The sequence below is a fragment of the Heliangelus exortis genome, chromosome 1, assembly GCF_036169615.1.
Source record: "Heliangelus exortis chromosome 1, bHelExo1.hap1, whole genome shotgun sequence".
In the NCBI taxonomy this organism is placed as follows: domain Eukaryota; kingdom Metazoa; phylum Chordata; class Aves; order Apodiformes; family Trochilidae; genus Heliangelus; species Heliangelus exortis.
In genome coordinates, this window is record NC_092422.1 from 29459144 (window position 1) to 29479031 (window position 19888).

Sequence of the window (19888 nt, forward strand, 5' to 3'; positions counted from 1 at the left end):
ATTTCATGTGCATGCAAATAGTATTTTAATATTTCTCCCTGTATTAACTTAAATACAAGCTCAAAACTTTGTTCTGCTGCTGTCCTGACAAAATGCACACAAAATGCGACTCTTGCAGAACTAGGACGTGCTGCTTGAACTGAGGGTTTCTTCTTACAAAGTCTGGAGTGGTCCCTTCTGCTTCAGCATTGTGTCCTGGGCTTTTTCCATTTGTCCAGTTTGGTTCTGCATCAGCTGTTCTTTGCTTGGGAACTGATCTGGTTCAGGAAGACAAGGATGTCTCTTGGTGAGTCTTTGCAGCAGAAGCAATGAAAGGGCATCAGAAAAGGCATGGTACCAGCAATTAACTAAAGTCTGGATGCTGCTAATTCTTTTTGTCAGACTATGAAAAGACCACCTTTTGTATTTTCCCATTTCATTTTCCTACAGGGTCAATCTTACTCAAGCAGAAGCCCTTAGCACTGCCCTTGTTAAGGACAAGCAAGGTTTGCTTCCTCCTGGCCTGTGGTGCAGGAAGTGGAGCTGATGTTAGGGCCAGTGGCTTTCCTTTTCACTTCACTTCTTCCAGTTCAAAGGGAGTGTCTTCTCTGGTCACTTTGCCTTCCTATGGATTTCTCACTCTTACCCCCTATTGCTGTTGTGAATTAATCTGTTGTGAACTGCTTCTCTTGGAGCTTTACTGTATTGCTTTGCTTACACTTGATGAAGTACAAGCTTCAAAACTTTGTTCTGCTGCTGTGACAAAATGCACACAAAATGCGACTCTTGCAGAACTAGGACGTGCTGCTTGAACTGAGGGTATCTTCTTACAAAGTCTGGAGTGGTCCCTTCTGCTTCAGCATTGTGTCCTGGGCTTTTTCCATTTGTCCAGTTTGGTTCTGCATCAGCTGTTCTTTGCTTGGGAACTGAGCTGGTTCAGGAAGATGAGGATGTCTCTTGGTGAGTCTTTGCAGCAGAAGCAATGAAAGGGCATCAGAAAAGGCATGGTACCAGCAATTAACTAAAGTCTGGATGCTGCTAATTCTTCTTGTCAGACTATGAAAAACCACCTTTTGTATTTTCCCATTTCATTTTCCTACAGGGTCAGTCTCACTCAAGCAGAAGCCCTTAGCACTGCCCTTGTTAAGGACAAGCAAGGTTTGCTTCCTCCTGGCCTGTGGTGCAGGAAGTGGAGCTGATGTTAGGGCCAGTGGCTTTCCTTTTCACTTCACTTCTTCCAGTTCAAAGGGAGTCTCTTCTCTGATCACTTTTGCCTTCCTATGGATTTATCACTCTTATCCCCTATTGCTGTTGTGAATTAATCTGTTGTGAACTGCTTCTATTGGAGCTTTACTGTATTGCTTTGCTTACACTTGATGAAGTACAAGCTTCAAAACTTTGTTCTGCTGCTGTCCTGACAAAATGCACACAAAATGCGACTCTTGCAGAACTAGGACGTGCTGCTTGAACTGAGGGTTTCTTCTTACAAAGTCTGGAGTGGTCCCTTCTGCTTCAGCATTGTGTCCTGGGCTTTTTCCATTTGTCCAGTTTGGTTCTGCATCATCTGTTCTTTGCTTGGGAACTGATCTGGTTCAGGAAGATGAGGATGTCTCTTGGTGAGTCTTTGCAGCAGAAGCAATGAAAGGGCATCAGAAAAGGCATGGTACCAGCAATTAACTAAAGTCTGGATGCTGCTAATTCTTCTTGTCAGACTATGAAAAGACCACCTTTTGTATTTTCCCATTTCATTTTCCTACAGGGTCAATCTTACTCAAGCAGAAGCCCTTAGCACTGCCCTTGTTAAGGACAAGCAAGGTTTGCTTCCTCCTGGCCTGTGGTGCAGGAAGTGGAGCTGGTGTTGGGGCCAGTGGCTTTCCTTTTCACTTCACTTCTTCCAATACAAAGGGAGTATCTTTGGTCACTTTTGCCTTCCTATGGATTTATCACTCTTACCCCCTATTGCTGTTGTGAATTAATCTGTTTAAGGCTTCCAAATCTGTTGCTGAATGTGCCACAATGGTTATTTACGTTTGGTGTGAACAGATACAAAGCCCTGAACGTTCATCTTGTAAATCAAATGAGAGCCTTTGAAAACAAAAAGCTAATTAGTTAAGGCCTGCTGTGTCCCTGGAGCTTGTCCTACAACATCTCGGAATTCAATTGTGGTGTTCTATTTTTTAATGACTAAAGATGGTCTACAGAGATTAGAAGGAATTCAAAATGAAAAGACAAAGTAATACCTAAACTAAGAAACAAATCTCTAAAGCTGAATGGTAAACCTCTATCAGAAGAGACAATGACTCATAAGGAGCCTAAAGCTATAATAACCTTTTTGTCCTTCAAATGATGAATGAGAACTAGTTTAGAACAAGATAAGGACTTTATGTGCTCAGATAATTCAGGACCAAGAGGAAACACATAAAATTGCCTTGGCTAATTTCAAGAAAGGTTTTGTCTGTTGAGTTCATTGCCACAAGATACTCTGGAGACTGGGAAGTTAGCAGCAGTTAAAGAAAAAAATCTGCATGCATATTATGTATGTTTGCACTGGAAACTATACAGAATTGTAATAGTATGTGCAAAATTAATTTGCTTTAGGTTTTAGGACTGCTATCTAAATCAAGGTAAGCAAATACATTTATTTTTAGGCAGGCTTTCTGTAGCTACCTCTTGCCCCTTTTGCAGTGATTTCTGAAGTACTTAGTACTTTGAAGGTGGGATACTGCTCCATACCTGCTTACTCCAAACTGGAAAGAAACTACAGCTTTATATATTTTTTCTTTTTCTTTTTAATTCACACTTGATTGAAAATGGAAGTATGGGCAGGAGAGGAAACTGGTAAGAGTCAAATGGAACAACAGAGGCTCTGTACAGAACGCTGTACCCTTAACTATTGTGCTTAGAAATGTGAATGATTGATATGGGTCCCATGGCTACTAAAAGGTAGCTGGGATGCAGTGATATGTTACTGACATTGCAGAATATCAGAAGTTTAGAGGTTGTTGCATCCTTTAAGTAGGGAAAGGTGTGACAACTGCCATTCTCTTGCAAAGGAAAGGTCAGAAATTAAGATGTCACCTAAGCATAACCCAGATATTTATGGCTTCATTAGCAGCAGAAACACTTACTTGCAATCATTATTTTTCAGGATGCTGGTCTCGTGCTTGAAAAATGTAATGGTCAGTACACCAATGGCTTAAAATAGCATGTTGAATGCTACAGTATTGGCATTAGAGCCCCGCTGGCAAACATCCAGGAGGCCTATAAAAGAAGAAAAATGCTTTAAATGTTAAAGTTTTAAAAAGCAGCTTCTGCTATTTACATCTTCCAAAAATTTTAAAGTTCTGTGCCTGTTTAACAAAATATTAGAGTGAGCTTAAAATCATAGAATCATAGAATTGGCTGGGTTGGAAGGGACCTCAGAGATCATCAAGTCCAACCCTTGATCCACTCCCGCTGCAGTTCCCAGCCCATGGCACTGAGTGCCACATCCAGTCTCTTTTTAAATATCTCCAGGGAGGGAGAATCCACCACTTCCCTGGGCAGCCCATTCCAATGTCTGATCAGCCTCTCAGTAAAGAAATTCTTTCTAATATCCAACCTAAACCTCCCCTGGCACAACTTGAGACCGTGCCCTCTTGTCTTGCTGAGAGTTGCCTGGGAAAAGAGACCAACCCCCCCCTGGCTACCCCCTCCTTTCAGGGAGTTGTAGAGAGCGATGAGGTCTCCCCTGAGCCTCCTCTTCTCCAGGCTGAACACCCCCAGCTCCCTCAGCCTCTCCTCATAGGATCTGTGCTCGAGTCCCTTCACCAGCCTGGTTGCCCTCCTTTGGACCTGCTCCAGGACCTCCATCTCCTTCCTGAACTGAGGGGCCCAGAACTGGACACAGGACTCGAGGTGTGGCCTCACCAGGGCTGAGTACAGGGGCAAATCCTGTAATTAGTAACTTGACAGAGAGGTTCTTATTGGCAACACCAAATAATTAACTCTAGTGTAGGAGTGCATGTTGGGGAGGTAGCTGTGAAGAATTACTGAAGTTGTACAGAGTAAAGTGGTAGCTGCACTGTTTGTCCTGTTGCAGGACACTGCAGGTGACAAGAGAAGGGATGGTCTTTAGCATCCTGCTTCCCTGCTCCTCTCAGAGTCAGCTTTGGTAGTTCCATCCTGCCTGAGGGGAGGAAAGATGCCTTTTGTTTGATAACCCCTCTTACCTGTATCTGTGGTGACTCCATTAGCTGTTGCTAATGAATAAATAGGCAAGTAGCAATCATTTAAAATTACCAGGTTCTCAGTTTTGCTGCTGCCTGCAAAGGGCTCTGAATAAAAGATGTGAAATGCTTCCTGCACTTGTTCTTCCAGTTGTGTCAGGTAAAAGCTATTACCAGAGTTGCTCTGAACTGTCTTCAAAGTAAAAAAAAAAACAAAAAACTCCAAAACTAAGCAACTAACCAGAAGAAACCCCAAAAAACCAACAAATCAATCCAGCAACAAGAAAAGAAAATCAGAGCAGGACAATTCAGCTCAGTTTGTGCCTGTGTGGTCAAATTTGCAACCAGGGTAATAAAAGGCATTTTAAAGTGTGTTACAAGGGCTGGTGAGAGCTGGCATAACATTTTCAAAACACTCCCACATCACAGTGCTGCCTTTTCAAATGCTGTAAATAATTAACATTGAGGAAGAATTAGACTTTATGCTACTATTATGGTAATAAATTCTGGAGCAAGTTTTTCAGGACTTCCAGATTTCTGGAGTTGCTGGCACATGAGATGTTCTGCAGATCAGCAGGCACTGATCAGCAGGTCACTAAACCCTAAAGGAGACAAGTAATCTACTTAGGTTTTGTTTTTTTTTTTTTTTTTTCTCCTGACTTTATTTAGAACTTGTAGTTTATAATACAGTGAAAATAGAAATCTTCTCATTGTCTGGTATTTCTGTTTCAATCCAACCAACAACAGAATAGTTACACAGAGTGGAATGTCTTTTTCTTGTCCAGTCAGTGGAAATTAAAATATTTTGTTTAAGGAGCTTGTGTTTGGACAAGACCTGAACATGATCCCCAAAAAGTTACCATTGTGGGGAAGGGCTCTAAGTCAAAACATGGGTGAAGACAAACCTCAGGTACTGTATCTGCCCGTTTTCTTATCATGTGGCCATTGGCTAAATATTGGTATTGCATTTGATTTACACCACCTGTTCCAGAAATCCTGCTGCAGAAGCTGGAGGAGTCTGTAGGCTTTGTAGGGGTTGTATTTGGTGTTTGGAGAGGATGTTTGATTAGATTTTAAAGTTGAGTGTGACGTGAATTAGACACAAATGCAATTTTACAAGTTAGAAGTAAAATAAAAACTTTAGAAATGCAGGAAGCCTGTTGATCTTGTTTTAAATACAAGTTTGGCAAAATGTGTGGTGTGTTGTTTTGTTTTTTTGTTTGTTTTTTGTAATTAGTCACAGTTACTGTAGCCTGTAAATGGCCTTAATGTTTTCTAGATACCAAATATAAACTATCTCAAATATTTCCTGTTGGCTGCAACACTAGGTATTATTGGAGGGAAATGCTATGTTTGGCTTAAAATACAAAATTCAACAACCAAGGTAATAGATTTCCAAGTCATTGCATGGCATATAATTGATGTATAAGACAAGTTAGCAAACGTAGATTTGTTTAGTGTTAGTGTCTTGGCATGTTTTCTTATACTTATTCCATTTTTCTGCCTATAATTTATGTAAGTTCTTTCAGACTACCTCCCTCAAGGAAGCATCTGAATATGAGATTAGGAAGTGCTGTTTGACACTAACTAGAGTAGGATTGGCCAAGTGTTCTATTTACACTTGAAGTACTGTTAAGGAAATTTGTTTCTTCCTTGTGTTTGAAATTTGCATAATGTTGTTGTCTAGGTGATACTGCAAAATGCTGTGGTTATGGGAACACTCAGGTAATGAATTAATTGTTCACATAGTTTTGGAGAACTTAAACTTCTCAGGGAACAGGTACAGAGTTGTTGCAAGTGGAATAAAATACCCCAGAGGAAGTAACTGCAGTTATGTTCTTCAGAAAGAAATCTGGTTGGAAATGTTTGTAAGGACTGATGGGTGAGGAGGGGCAGGTACAAAGGTAAAACCAGGTCTATTGACTGTAAATATATCCTCTTCCTCCAGCTATTACTCTAATATTATGTGTTGGTTCAGCCCTTTATTTTAAGCTTCTGTACTTAGTAACTTTAAGTGTGTATGTGTGTATATTATATATATATATGGGTACTCACCATCAGTGCTGAGAGCTTGTTTGCTGACCTCACAGCCTTCATCTTGTCTTTTTATTTTCCATATTTCTGGAACAGTGGAAGCATTTTTAAAGAATACAGATGTAAGAATTACAGCTGTATGTGCTGTTTCCCACATAAACCAGGAATAGTTCAACCATACTGGGGGCCAAGCTGCTCTGAATGAGCCAAGGGGGCTGAGACTAATGGGAGGAAATGATGAAAAGGATTTCAGAGTTTCCAATATTGCCCAGGATTTAGATTACATTAGTTTGGTTTATTTACTTAAATACCTTTTAAACTGTATACTGAAATGGTACTGAAGTGGAGTAAAATAAAAAGTAAAGAAATTGTGTAAGTTGAGTTAAAAGGAAGACAAAGACCGACAGAAAAAAAAAATAGGGAAGCCAGAATAGCTCCTTGTGTAACTAGTACTGCATAAATTGCTTTGAAATCAGTGACTACTGATGTCAGCACCCTTAAAAATGCAAAAAGGGAATAGAAACACTTTTGAGTTAAGTAGATCTCTATTGAAAAACTTGTTACTCTTGTTAGTTTGGCTGGTTTTAATACACAAACTGTTGAAATCCAGAGGCTTTAGGACATACCAGATGGAAAAGAACAGTAGAATTTCAATGATTTTATTTATTAGTAATTGGGTTACTCATTGGAATGAGACTGAAATGCAAATACTTTTGCATTGTTTGAAATTCATATAGAAAATAGGAACTGTTCAAAGGACTATGGGACCTGATTCAGGTACTTGTATACAGCTTTTTTCTTTTCTGTTTTAATGATTGGATCCCCTGCTGTTATTTAAGCTTTTCATTTGCTATACAAAAGACCCTTACATGGCATTCCAGAATGAAAACAAGTTGTTAAATTCTTTTGTTTGTACTAATAGTTTGCTTTCTAAAGGTTAATATAATCAGTTCAAATAATTAGCTTAGTAGTAAGAAGCCTACTTAATATTTAACAAAAAAATCCCAACACCTGAGGTTTAGTGCATCAAAGTCCCAGCTGGGAAGGGAGATGGGCAAACAAGTATTTTCCTTAACTTCTTGATACTTGATCGTTTTTGGAATCCTGCATAGATCTAGGAAATGGATTCTTAAGATATTGGGCATTTGTGATGTGATAGTTATTTTTGTGCAGTAACTAGGCAGGATTAATTTTAAAGCCTTTGACAAATGCTTATTATTTCTAGATATTTGGGACCCATTTTTCCCTGGAGGAAAGAGTGATGTAGCCAGGGAAGAATTTTCTGTTGGAATTTACTCAGCTGTCTGAAAATTCATTGAGATTTTGTACTTCAATGGCTTATTTGTGTGGGTGTTGGTTTTTTTTTTGGGGGGCTTTTTTTTTTTTTATCTAAATGTCTTTAGGGGGACACTAGCAAGAGGATGGGAAGTGTGAATTGACATGGTTTGATACAGAGTTGATTATGTTAATTCCTTGAAACTCCCATCTATCTCCTGGGCCAATGAACCCCCCAAAATAGGCATCTGGATATCTTCTCCTTAAGGATTTTGATTTTTTTTCACAACTTAGACTTTTGTTTGAGTGTTTTTTGAAATTTTCTTGATCCTTAGGGTTTTTAATAATGTGGCTTTAACGGAAAACATCCGTGTACTTACAGTTTTTATTGAAGACAGTAGGATTGGTCATGAGTTGTGTTACTACTCTGCAACACAGTGGGAGAGATGTGTTTTCTTCATCATTAATGTGGCTGTTAGTTCATAAAAACTACAATAGACGTAATAGATTTGAAAAATACCAACTATTTGATGCTTTAAGCCTTATTTTATAATGCATATGATAGAAAAATATTATGAGATGCCCATGAAAATTTCAGTCTTTTACCCAATTCAAATAAATCACTGTCTTTAAAGGGTCTCAAGTGCTTACTTGACACCTATGAAGGAGCAATGAAGTCTCCTTAATTTTGCTTATGGATTTGAGTTCCTTCAACTCAACACTTAAAAATCAACAACAAAACCCAACCAACCAGAACCCCCAACCAAGAATACTCTAGGTAATATTCATGCTCCAAGAGCATTTACATTATTTGCTTTATTGCTCTTTTGGTTTATTTGGTAGTCTTGGCATGTGCTCTCCTCAGACACAATGCATCCCAAAGCATCTTGATGAAAATCTCTTGAAGTCAATAATCTTCCTGAATATTACTCACTATCTTTGCTCTTTTTGGAACTGGCTCTTTGAAGCTTCTGTTTCTGTTCACACTTTATTTTTCATGTCTTCTGGTGTTTCCCAGGTTAAGACATGCAGATAAAAGGAAATTTGCATATTTTCTGTAGCTGTCTCTTGGCTCTTCTGTTTCAAAGCAAGTAGTTATAAACTAAGAAATACAGTTACTGCATTCAGGTGTGTATTAGGTGGGGAAGAATTTACCATCTTCACTAAACGTTACACTCTTGAACTAAACCTTTAAGATGAAACCTTTTTATGTGTTGCTTTAGTTTTGCTGTATACAGATTTTTAGTTTCAAATCAATAGTAGACAATTCTCATCAGTAGAGGGGTGATGTATTGCTTGGGATTCCTGACAAATAGAGAAAGGCTTCCTCGAAATTGGGAAGTATTAAATTGTGATATGTACACAAGAAATTTTACTGATTTGATAATGACATGCTAGAATATGTTAAATATAGTTACTTCATGGCTTTGTAGCACATTGTGCATCACCAAATGTGCTATAGTTCCTGTAAAGAAAATGCCTGATTTTCCAAAAACTAGTATACAGTTGCAAATGCAGCTTCTGTTCCCATAATGAAGTACAAGTACCATTGCTACCTACCTTTTAAAAATATATGGGAAGAAGGGAAGATGATCTGTTAGCTGCTAGCCCTGCTTTGCTTCTGAGCCTCAGAACTTGGTACACTGGAACATCTTACTATACCTTTTGTAGCTTGTTACTCCTTTCTGCTGGCTGACACTATTTGGAGCAGCAGGGTTGGACTAGGTGGTCTCCAGAGATAACCTGACAGCCTCAGCTGTCTGATCCTGGGAGAAGTTCAATGTGCTTTTATAAATTCCTCTTTTAAATTATTACTTCTGCTGCAAGGAAGCATCATTTGTTGTTTGGTGAATCAATTTTTTTAAAATAAGAAATTAATATAAAAATTGAGACCTGTGATGGTAAAATGGGACCTGAAATTGGTGCTTCACTAAAACAGATAACTTTGTTCCTCCACCACAGAATGGAAACCAAAAACTTATGTTCATGTGTAGACTGCAAGCCTGACTTATATTAGCCCTCTTAAGCTTGCAGTTAGTTCTTGTTTCTGTAGAACACCTTCAACTTACTCTGGACACACACCTGCATTTTGGGTTTTTTTTTCCTCATTTTTCAAGAAGCTTGATATAGATACTGCTGTAAATCAAATGCTGATTTTTAAAAAACAGCTTGTTTCCTTCCTAAGGTCCCTTTCTCTTCTGTCTGTACCTTTGCCTTCCTCCCCAGCCTGTTAGTTTGCTTTATTTGAAATATTCAGATGAGATACTTTGGTAAGGGGAAAGAAAAGGACATGTGGCAAATTCACCTTAGAATTTTATCTCTGTTAGGCCCACAGTTCTGGCACCATTTATTGTCTATATTTAGTTTATTCTAAGAATGTATATGATTCAGTTTCACTTAAAAGTAGCATGTTTTAGCAAGCTATAGAATTTGTGTACATTTTTAGATCTCAAGTGTTACTATGGTGAATATTTGATTTTAATTAATTTCCTCTAGTGAAGCTTGAGAGAACATCTTGTGGTCTGTAGAGTAGAATTTCTAGAAACCTAATGTTTCTTCTATGATACATAATCAATGCCTGCCTGTTTCTTTTTCTGTTCACACTTTATTTTTCATGTCTTTTGGTGTTTCCCAGCTTAAGACGTACAGATAAAAGAAAATTTGCATATCTTCTATAGCTGTCTCTTGGCTCTTCTGTTTCAAAGCAAGTAGTTATAAACTAAGAAATACAGTTTCACCTTTTGGTTTTTTTTTTGGTTTTTTTTTGGTTGTTTTTTTTTTTTTTTTTGCCTGTTTCCAACTTTTAACATATCACATCCCCTTTCCTGACTCCTTCAGTCTTGGAATCCACAAGGCAATCAGCAAAGGTGACTTGAATCCAACCCTTTGGGACTGAGAGATTTTTCATTTGCTTATGTACATTTTTGAGGAGACCTCTAAAGCAAGCTTTTGTTCTTGGGTTCTGAATTCCTTTTCACTGACACTTATAGAGGAGAACAGAAACCTGAAATAAAGAAGTCTATAATAAGTTTGACAGTATTGCAGGAGAACCTTCTGATCTGCTGTTGTCTGCTTGCCAACCCTGGTACCCTGTTGCTTCTACCAGCAGCCTGCAAACTTCTGAACAGCTCTCAACCCCTGCAGGCTCTGCTTCCAGAGGGAGCAGCAGCTACATAGGTGTAGATGGAGAGTCCAATATCCATTGGAATTCCTCCATGCATCTTGGGAAATCACAAGGGATCACTAAGACCCAGCCAGGTATTTTTGATTGTTTCCAGATATTGAAGCACTGGAAAGCTTCTGTTCATCACTTTCTTTTCCTCATTTTGTGTCCTCTGAACTGGTAGAGAATGTGGCTTAAGTGCATGATGGAGTGAAAATAACATACTCAGATTTTCTTCATGCTAGTAATTCAGGACTTGTTTGAGTTTTTTGTGGTTTTACTTTGGCCAGTGAGCAGACCAGAGCGGGTGTATTGGAGCCAAAAAAACGGAATATGTTTTTGGATCCTTGTTCAAATTTATTCAAACTATATTTTTTCCTGTTTGTTTAATTGCTAAATGGCTTTGGTAGGTAATTCAGGGCAAAACAAAAATGGAGGAATCAGCAACTCCATGTCCCTCTTCAAACATCCTGTCTTTAGGCCCGATCATTACCTTTTTCATGGCCTTCTGTAATCCTCACTTTACCTTTATAAAAATGAAAACAAGTCTAAGGAATAGTCAGCATGAGGAACAAACCAGTGATTGTAGCCTCCTGAGTTTAATTACCTGCCAAATCAGACTAAATTTTTTTCTGAGGTTGTAAATTAACTGAACATTGGAGGCAGGTGCTCTTTTAGAACTCACAGCATAGGAACTGGGGTCTGCAGTCTTAGGTTGAGAATTCCCAAATTCTTCTTTTCAACTAGCCTATCAGCTATGTTTATTTTTTATGTTGAATTCTTTCTAAGAGAGTATGCACTACCTTTCATAAATGGTTCATAAGGGTGGTTTTGCTTCTCTGGAAGTATTTTAACTTTGGCTTGTGTTAAATAAACTGAAAATAAGATTATATATAATGAAGGGTATTTGTTCCTCCCTAGTCCCAGAGGCTAAGGAAGAAGCTTTTTTTTTTTTTTTCGCAGTGTAGTTCTCTTGTACTTTTGACTCATCTTTATTGCAGGTTCATGTTCTAATAAAACCTCTTTTGTTGTAGTTGATTTTTTTTATTTCATGCTGTTTCTTGGTTGTTATTTATTCTAGCACAGAGTAGTCTCACTTCATGTTTTTCTAAAACACTCTTATATTGGTGGTCTCAAAGGAAAAATGTTCCTGAAACTGAGCCAAGGATACTTCAAACTGGACTCTCAAAACCATTTGCAGTTGGAGAACATTTCTGAGACATCTGTGCTTTGGTTGGTTAAAGAGGTTTAGAGATTTCTAAAATGTTGGGTGCTTAAAAACTGGGGGCCTAACATTCTTGTCCAGTACAGGGAATTCAGAGTGTGAGGAAGAGGAGTTCTGTCTGTGGCTGACACACTGGAGGGAAGGGGTGCCATCTAGGGAGACCTTGACAGGCTGGAGAGGTAGGCCCATGCCAACCTCACAAAACCAAGTGCAAGGTCCTGCATCTGGGTCGAGGCAATCCCAAGCACTGATAGAGGCTGGGCAGTGACTGGCTTGAGAGCAGCCCTGAGGAAAAGGACTTGGGGTGCTGGTGGATAAGAAGTTCAACAAGAGCCACCAGTGCACACTTGCAGCCCAGAAAGCCAACTGGATCCTTGGCTGCATCAAGAGAAGTGTGGCCAGCAGGTCAGTTGCTCCCCTTCTGCTCCGCTCTGGTGAGACCCCACCTGGATACTGCATACAGTTCTGGAGCCCCTGTTACAAGAAAGACATGGATGTGCTGGAGTGTGTCCAGAGAGGGGCCATGAGGATGATCAGAGGGCTGGAGCAGCTCTGCTGTGAGGACAGACTGAGAGAGTTGGGGTTATTCAGTCTGGAGAGGAGAAGGCTCTGAGGAGACCTTTTTGTAGCCTTCCAGTATCTGAAGGGGGCTACAGGAAAACTGGTGAGGGACTTTTTAGGGTGTCAGGTAGTGATAGGACTGTGGGGAGTGGATTCAAACTAGAGGAGGGGAGATTTAGGTTTGATGTATGGAAGAAGTTCTTCTGAGGGTGGTGAGACACTGGCACAGGTTGCCCAGAGAGGTGGTGGAAGCCCCATCCCTGGAAGTTTTTAAGGCCAGGCTGGACAGGGCTCTGAGCAACCTGATCTAGTGGGAGGTGTCCCTGCCCATGGCAGGGGAATTGGAACTGGATGATCTTCAAGGTCCCTTCCAACCCTGAAAATTCAATGATTCTACAAAATATACTTTACACGGCTTAATTTGTTCTAAATGCCTGATTGCCAGCTCTAGTAAGTTCTAATGTGTCCACTGATGATCCAAAAAAAGTACATGTACAATTTTCCAGTTAAAATTGCATAGAAATTTCAAGCTGTAAATTCAGCTCCTCAAGCTCTTTGAAATACATTAGGGATAAGTATGTGTATTGGTTAGAAGTTTTGAAAACTAAAACTTGTCTTTCTTTGAATCCCCTTCTGTTGTTTAAACTTCAATAGTCTTATTTATTTACTTCCAGTGTAAATCCTGAGGGTTTTTATTTGTTTAGTGTAGGCCTCTGTTTGAATAGCTTTGGTTTCAGGGTCCAGTGCCAGTGATGCCTTCTAACTTTTTTGCACAGTGATGCCGATCGTTTACTAAAGAAGTAAAATGGAAGTAATTAAAAAAATGTTATGCTAGTTTTGCATATTATTTCGAAGGATAAACTTTATTATTAGCAGCTGTTTTGTCAAGCATAGCAGTCATTGCTTTAATTAATATAAACAGTTGTATGGTTGTAACCATGCTAGAATGACGCAAATACTTGGAAAATAAGGTGGTTTTGAACAAACTGCATTTGAACAGTGTTTAAAAACCAAACAAAAATCATTCAGGCTTGTATCAAACCATAGACTCATAGAATCATAGAATTGGCTGGGTTGGAAGGGACCTCAGAGATCATCAAGTCCAACCCTTGATCCACTCCCGCTGCAGTTCCCAGCCCATGGCACTGAGTGCCACATCCAGTCTCTTTTTAAATATTTCCAGGGATGGAGAATCCACCACTTCCCTGGGCAGCCCATTCCAATGTCTGATCACCCTCTCAGTAAAGAAATTCTTTCTAATATCCAACCTAAACCTCCCCTGGCACAACTTGAGACCGTGCCCTCTTGTCTTGCTGAGAGTTGCCTGGGAAAAGAGACCAACCCCCCCTGGCTACCCCCTCCTTTCAGGGAGTTGTAGAGAGTGATGAGGTCTCCCCTGAGCCTCCTCTTCTCCAGGCTGAACAGCCCCAGCTCCCTCAGCCTCTCCTCATAGGATCTGTGCTCGAAACCATGAAAGAAAAGATGAATTGTACTTAAAAATAACATTGGCTCCAGTCCTTCCAATGGCCTCAGAAATGAAGAAAGTTGAATGCTGCAGGAGTGTTCCTTCCAGTCAGTGGAGTTCACTCGAGTCAGTGGTTCTGCTGTAGAGGGAGTGTAGGATGTAGAAATCAGCCTTAAAAGATTTGACTTCCAGGTCTGTAACCCTCTGTGGGTGTGTTTATTACTTGAGAAACATAGGAAGTCTATGAGAACTGGAGTTAAAAAAGGAGGAGCTGTGTGAAGATTTTCCGTGGATTTCTGTCAGAAGTCTCCTTGGACTGTGGCACTGTAGTTTATCCTTTTCCTACTGCTCTTTCTTTTGCCACCCAGTAATCTGAGTTCTCATATCTCTCTCCTCTGCTTTTCTCACTTTGGTTTCCCTTTCGCTTTGTGTCTTCTGGCTTGCTGGCTGCCTGAAGAAAAAAAAAAAAAGGGGCAGATAGAGCTACTGCTCTCTCACCTTGGCATGTGCTGCCTGGATAAGGTGGTCACTGGCCATCAGAATGAAAAATGTTGGGGTGCCTCTTGACAGCCCTTGCCCTGTGCTTGGGGAGGCAGAAATGGGGCCCTGCTCATCTACTCTGTTGCTTTCATGACACTTCTGTTCTTGGAGGTGTCAGGCTGGATTTAAACTAAGCAGTGGCTTTGAAAGTTGTTTAGTAGGGAAAGGGCAGCAGAAGTACTTGGTTTGTCATGTTATTTTGACTTTGTTGAGGTTGTGAACACCCAAGCAGAATTGTGATAGAACGAGGTGCAGTGGACACTAATCTTGGGGAGTCTGAGTGGTTTATCTTTGCAAACTTTTAAAGTGTAATTACTAGAAATATGTGAGTTTATGGAGTTTTAAACTGTGCATGTAAACTCAATAAATTTCTAGTGACTTTTAGGAATTTACTATACAAAGTTAATAATAAAATTTGGAGATAACGTAGTGCTATTATAGCTATGAGCCCTTTTTTCCTATAATTTGCAGTTTTCTGTGTTCATTGTTAGCTGCAATTCTGGAGTGGAGTGTTAAGGTTGTGTGAGTTTGACTTTCTCACAGGAACTCTGGTTCCTTCCATTGGATTGTGTACTTTATGACTAAGCTATGTGGAGATGGATTACTGATGTCCTTGGCCATAGTGTCATATTTTTACCTCAGATTAGCTTTATTTACATTATATACTAATGCTCCAAATGAACTTGTAGTATTAGTTTAAATGTGACTTATGATAGATGGGAAACAGGGTAGTCAGATGATAGTGACTTCAGAGCAGCTAGCTGCTAAACAGATTTTTTTTTAACATGAATGTTTAGGACAGTGCTCAGAATAACCATTTTCTCTGAAGTCAAAGAAGAGGGAAGGAATATTTGTTGTGTTAGTGTGTGCTGGGAAATGGGTGGGAAAAGAAGCGGTTGTTTATAGTGAAAATAATGTTAAAATTTACATTTTATCTCTTCACTTTCCTTTTAGAACATTTAGGCTTTCTCAATAATGTCTTTTACTAGTGTTCAATAAGTTGTAATTAAAGATTCCTCTTAAGTTTGCATGTTTTTTTTTTTTTTTTATTTTGTACTCAGTGTTGCTACACTACATTGCTCTGGATGCTGTGGAGCTCAAGAATCTGTACACAGTCCAGTTAATGATTCATTTTCTTAAAGGCCAAGGTTATTGTGGTTAAACTATGGGTTCCTCAAGAGCAGTCTGCCAATGTGCATGCTGTTGTGATAGGTGTTCAAGTGATTCCTCTGGAGCTGTGGAGTATCCCCTTCCCTCTGTCCTCCTCCTCTTCCTCCCCAGTGCTCTAGGTCCCCTCTTTGGTGATGGGAAGCATCTTTCATGGAGCTTTGTTGGATGAAGAATATATGTTTATTTGCATATTTTAGTAATGAACTGCAGTAGGTATGAAAACAAACTATTACTTGATTGTGGCAATGACAGACTAGCAATATTTTGTTTGAGCTTTTGGATTTTCTGCTGCACCACATTTTTTCTGTCTACATATTTTAAATGTACAAGGCACAAATAAACAAGTACTGTTAGAATGCATTTTATTAGGTACCATATATAATTTTTTTTTGTCATACATGATACTTAAATACATATATGCATGCCTTTTAAAATAAAATAGAATTAAAGAACCTGGCTAGTTATTGGCAGTTTCCTGATGACTTGAGAAAGGACGTGAAAAGACTGCCTGGGCTATAGGAATAGGAGACTGTTACAGTAAGTTGCATCTTAAAGTATCAATTTGGCAGTTGTGTTTAAAAAAATTCAAAAATCTGCAGTAAAAATAGTTAAGAAATAAAAAAAGAAAATTACTTGGTGTTCTCATGTAAAATTATATAGAGAAAGTAATTCTGATATAATGCAAAAAAAGGAGGGGACAAAAGCAGTTACACAGTATGAAACTGGTCTTGTATGCAGAATGCTTATGGGGATTTCAGTTATGTGGATGTTAAACTGTGAATTAAGAATCATTTAAAACTTGGGGAAATAGCTGTTTGGAAGGGTAACTACACCTAAAAAATAGATTCATTCTCAGGGGAATTCTATATAATATAATGCTTGACTCTGTGGCCTCTTGGGAGTGGATTTTGAACACATGCCAACGATTAAGGACTTTTACTTCATTAGACCATCTGTATTGCAGTTTTCTTTACTTTGGCTATATCAGGCTTTGCAATAGGCACTATCCTTTCTGTACATTTCTGTAAACTAGAAGATGGAGTTTGACTTGATTTAAGGGGGTAAGATAGCTTTGTAGTATGAACTTTTTTGTGTATAGAAGTAACAGCAGTGTGGAATGTTTTAAATTTTATCTACTAAGCTGTTAAGTAGAAAATGCCATAATTTGCATATAAAATATACAGCTGAAACCTGAGAACTTTAATGCAAATCTCTTTTGTTCTTGCTGCAATCTAATTTTAGAACCTTGCCTTAAAAAGAAAACATGATGGACGGGAAGGAGCCTTGCTAGTCCTTTATAGGAGAGCTGATCTTAGGAACTCAGAGGTGGAAGCATTTTACTAAATATAACATCTGCTTTGAGGAAACCCTGGCCTTTACACTGGCACAGAAATCAGAGAGCAGGCAACTCATATCGTGCTTAAAGAGTCACATCAAGAATATCTGTGGTGTATGTTGTTGTCTGACTTGCTTCAAAATAAACCATGAGTGTTGTGGATATTAATCGTAAACAGAATTGCTCAGTAATGATTCAAATGGTGGGTTTTTTTTCAAGAGGGTTCATAGTGTCTTTTGTGTTTGGTTGAGCATGTGGGAAGCTCTTTATCTGCCCTGGATTACGTTTATTTTTGTCAATGAAGTCTTGACTCAAATGAAGAGGGTCCTGTGAGATTCACTGTGTGGTTAAACACTCTCCAACCCAGATCAGTCAGTGGGGTAAGTTTCTATTTCAGAACAAATGTTTGATGTCTGTCTTTTTCCCTGTTCAGAAAAAAATGACGTGAAAGTAGCAAACCTAGGCTAGAAATAGCTCCTTTGTTTTTCACGTGTATTTTTTTTTATGTATAACTTGATACTGTTTTTGATTTCTTGCACAAAACCTAAACCAAGTGCTAATATTTCAACAGATACAGAATGACAGTCAAACACTGCACACTGGTATGCCTGTGAAGAGGCACTGCCAGGGTTAATTGTCTCTAGTGCAAAAGCTGGGAGTTCTGACTGATGAAAGCAGGTAGGTGTGGGAAGGTGCTTGCATGGAGTGGAGATCTAGGGGCAACTCAATGCAAACAGCTATACAAATTATAGATTCCTAATGGCCTTTACCTCAGCTGAATATTTTTCATAGAATCATAGAATCCTAGGGGTTGGAAGGGACCTCGAAAGATCATCTAGTCCAACCCCCCCTGCCAGAGCAGGGCCCCCTAGAGTACATCGCCTGGGAATGTGTCCAGGCGGGTTTTGAATGTCTCCAGCGAAGGAGACTCCACAACCCCCCTGGGCAGCCTGTTCCAGGGCTCTGTCACCCTTACAGTAAAAAAATTTTTTCTGATATTCAGCTTGAACCTCCTATGCTCCAATTTACACCCATTACCCCTTGTCCTATCACTGGTCACCACTGAGAAAAGCCTAACTCCATCTCCCTGACACTCAGTCCTTACATATTTGAAAACATTGATGAGGTCACCCCTCAGTCTCCTTTTCTCCAAACTAAAGAGACCCAGCTCCCTCAGCCTTTCCTCGTAAGGGAGATGTTCCACTCCCTTAATCATCTTAGTAGCTCTGCACTGGACTCTTTCAAGCACTTCCCTGTCCTTCTTGAACTGAGGGGCCCAGAACTGGACACAATACTCCAGGTGCTGGTGGTCTTACTCCAGGTTGTATTTGAGAGAGTGACACGATTTTAGTTTGATACTAAAATATGGGTGGATTTGAGGTACTTGTCCAGTAAGGAAAGTTAAGTCAGCAAATCTTAAGAAAACAGTTTAGCTAATTAAAGACAGCATATTTTGTGTAGTGGTAGCAGGACAACACAACCTTGAATTAATTTTTCATGTACTTTTAACACCTCCTAGGTAAAAATAAAAAAGTGTATTTCTAATGTAAAACACAACTCATTGCACGTGAGACTTTTAAAACTTGCATCTTGAACCTGAGAGTCAGCCTATGTATTGCAATCACCCTGGTGTGCTTGTACATTATTTGCAGGCCATGACTCTACACTGGTTTCTGTCTCCACTGTCACCAGTTTGTGTTAGACAAAAGCCCTGGTTTCATCATACACCTCTGAGTCCTGGGGAACTCACACAGCTTACAGCAGCATCTGACAACCAGTTTGTCTCAGCAGTAAGAGCTACTAAAAAACTAGGTTCAGTCACTGAAAATGAGGAAAGGATGAAGCTTGTGGGTCGGACAGCATGCTCAGTTTGTAGTAGAGTCAGGAAGTTGTTTCTTTTTAACATAGAAGATAAGTATTTGATATGGAAAGTAATGTAAGTGCTCAATGCTGAATTGCATGTCTTGACTACTTTCCAAAGTGGAATTTCTTAAAACTGGTGACTTAAAAAAAGCCACTCGTTTGTTAGATTTAATTTTCCAGTGCATTCATGTTGGCCTGTACTAATAGTCTATTAAATATCTATATGTGAGTAAATATTGCACAAATTGGGGCATTTTTGCTGTGTTTTGCTCTCCAGACTCCAGAGGGAAATAATGAAGGGATCAAAAAAATCAAGGGTCAAAACCTACTGAGAGAACAGCCTTGAACTATTCTCACCTGAAAATTCAGTTTCAACCTTGCCTACAAAAAAACCACCAAAATCACAAGCATCCAGTCCAATGTGGCTGCTGTACACTATTAGAATGGCTCTCCTTAACATTCCTTATGTTTAGTATTTCAGCTTTCAGGTTGTGCAGATAGACTGGCTGGAAAAAACCCTGACCAGAGAAGTGTAGGAATTATGTGAAGATTGAGAACTCAGTAAGAAAAATGAAAAATTTGTGTAAGAAATTTATATAAGGTACTTGCACGTAAATTGAATCAAATTAAATCAAGCAAATCATGGATTAAGAGCTAAAGAGGAAGGTACAAAACTGCTGTTAATATTAAGGAACTACAGATTTTATGTAATTTCTCCAGATATGTTCAAGGTATACATAAATACTGTATACCTTGTTGCTATTATTTGTATTCTTAAGGAGGAAAAAAATGACCAACCCAACATCTTAAAAACACTTGTCCTTAAACAATGTCTTAAACAGTTTTTTTTTATTATCAGCTCATGCCCTCTGCCCAGAAGCATAGAATTTCCCTAGGTCTGTCTTTATGACAGAAATGTATTTTAGTACCAGTAAAGTCTGTTAATTTGATTTAAGATGTGGTCTATTTAGGCTAAAAAAAGGTTTGCTCGCAACTGTTCTTGGCATACAAAATTGACAAAAGCATGTTAATAAAGACATTTAAAGATATTCTTGCAATGTAAACAGTT

The 19888-nt window shown here is 39.1% G+C and overlaps 1 protein-coding gene across 15 annotated transcripts in view; it reads left to right on the forward strand.

Moving 5' to 3' along the window:
- Positions 1-19888, forward strand: part of TSC22D1 (TSC22 domain family member 1) — a 102621-nt gene that overhangs the window by 17311 nt on the left and 65422 nt on the right. The window contains exon 3 of one of the 15 annotated variants that reach the window (XM_071739869.1): positions 17528-17620. The exons of the other annotated variants lie outside the window; for them this stretch is intronic. Coding sequence (XP_071595970.1) covers positions 17528-17570 — 43 coding nt within the window. The 3' untranslated portion in view covers positions 17571-17620. Of the gene's footprint in view, positions 1-17527; positions 17621-19888 lie in introns of those variants that run through there. 15 annotated transcript variants of the gene reach the window in all.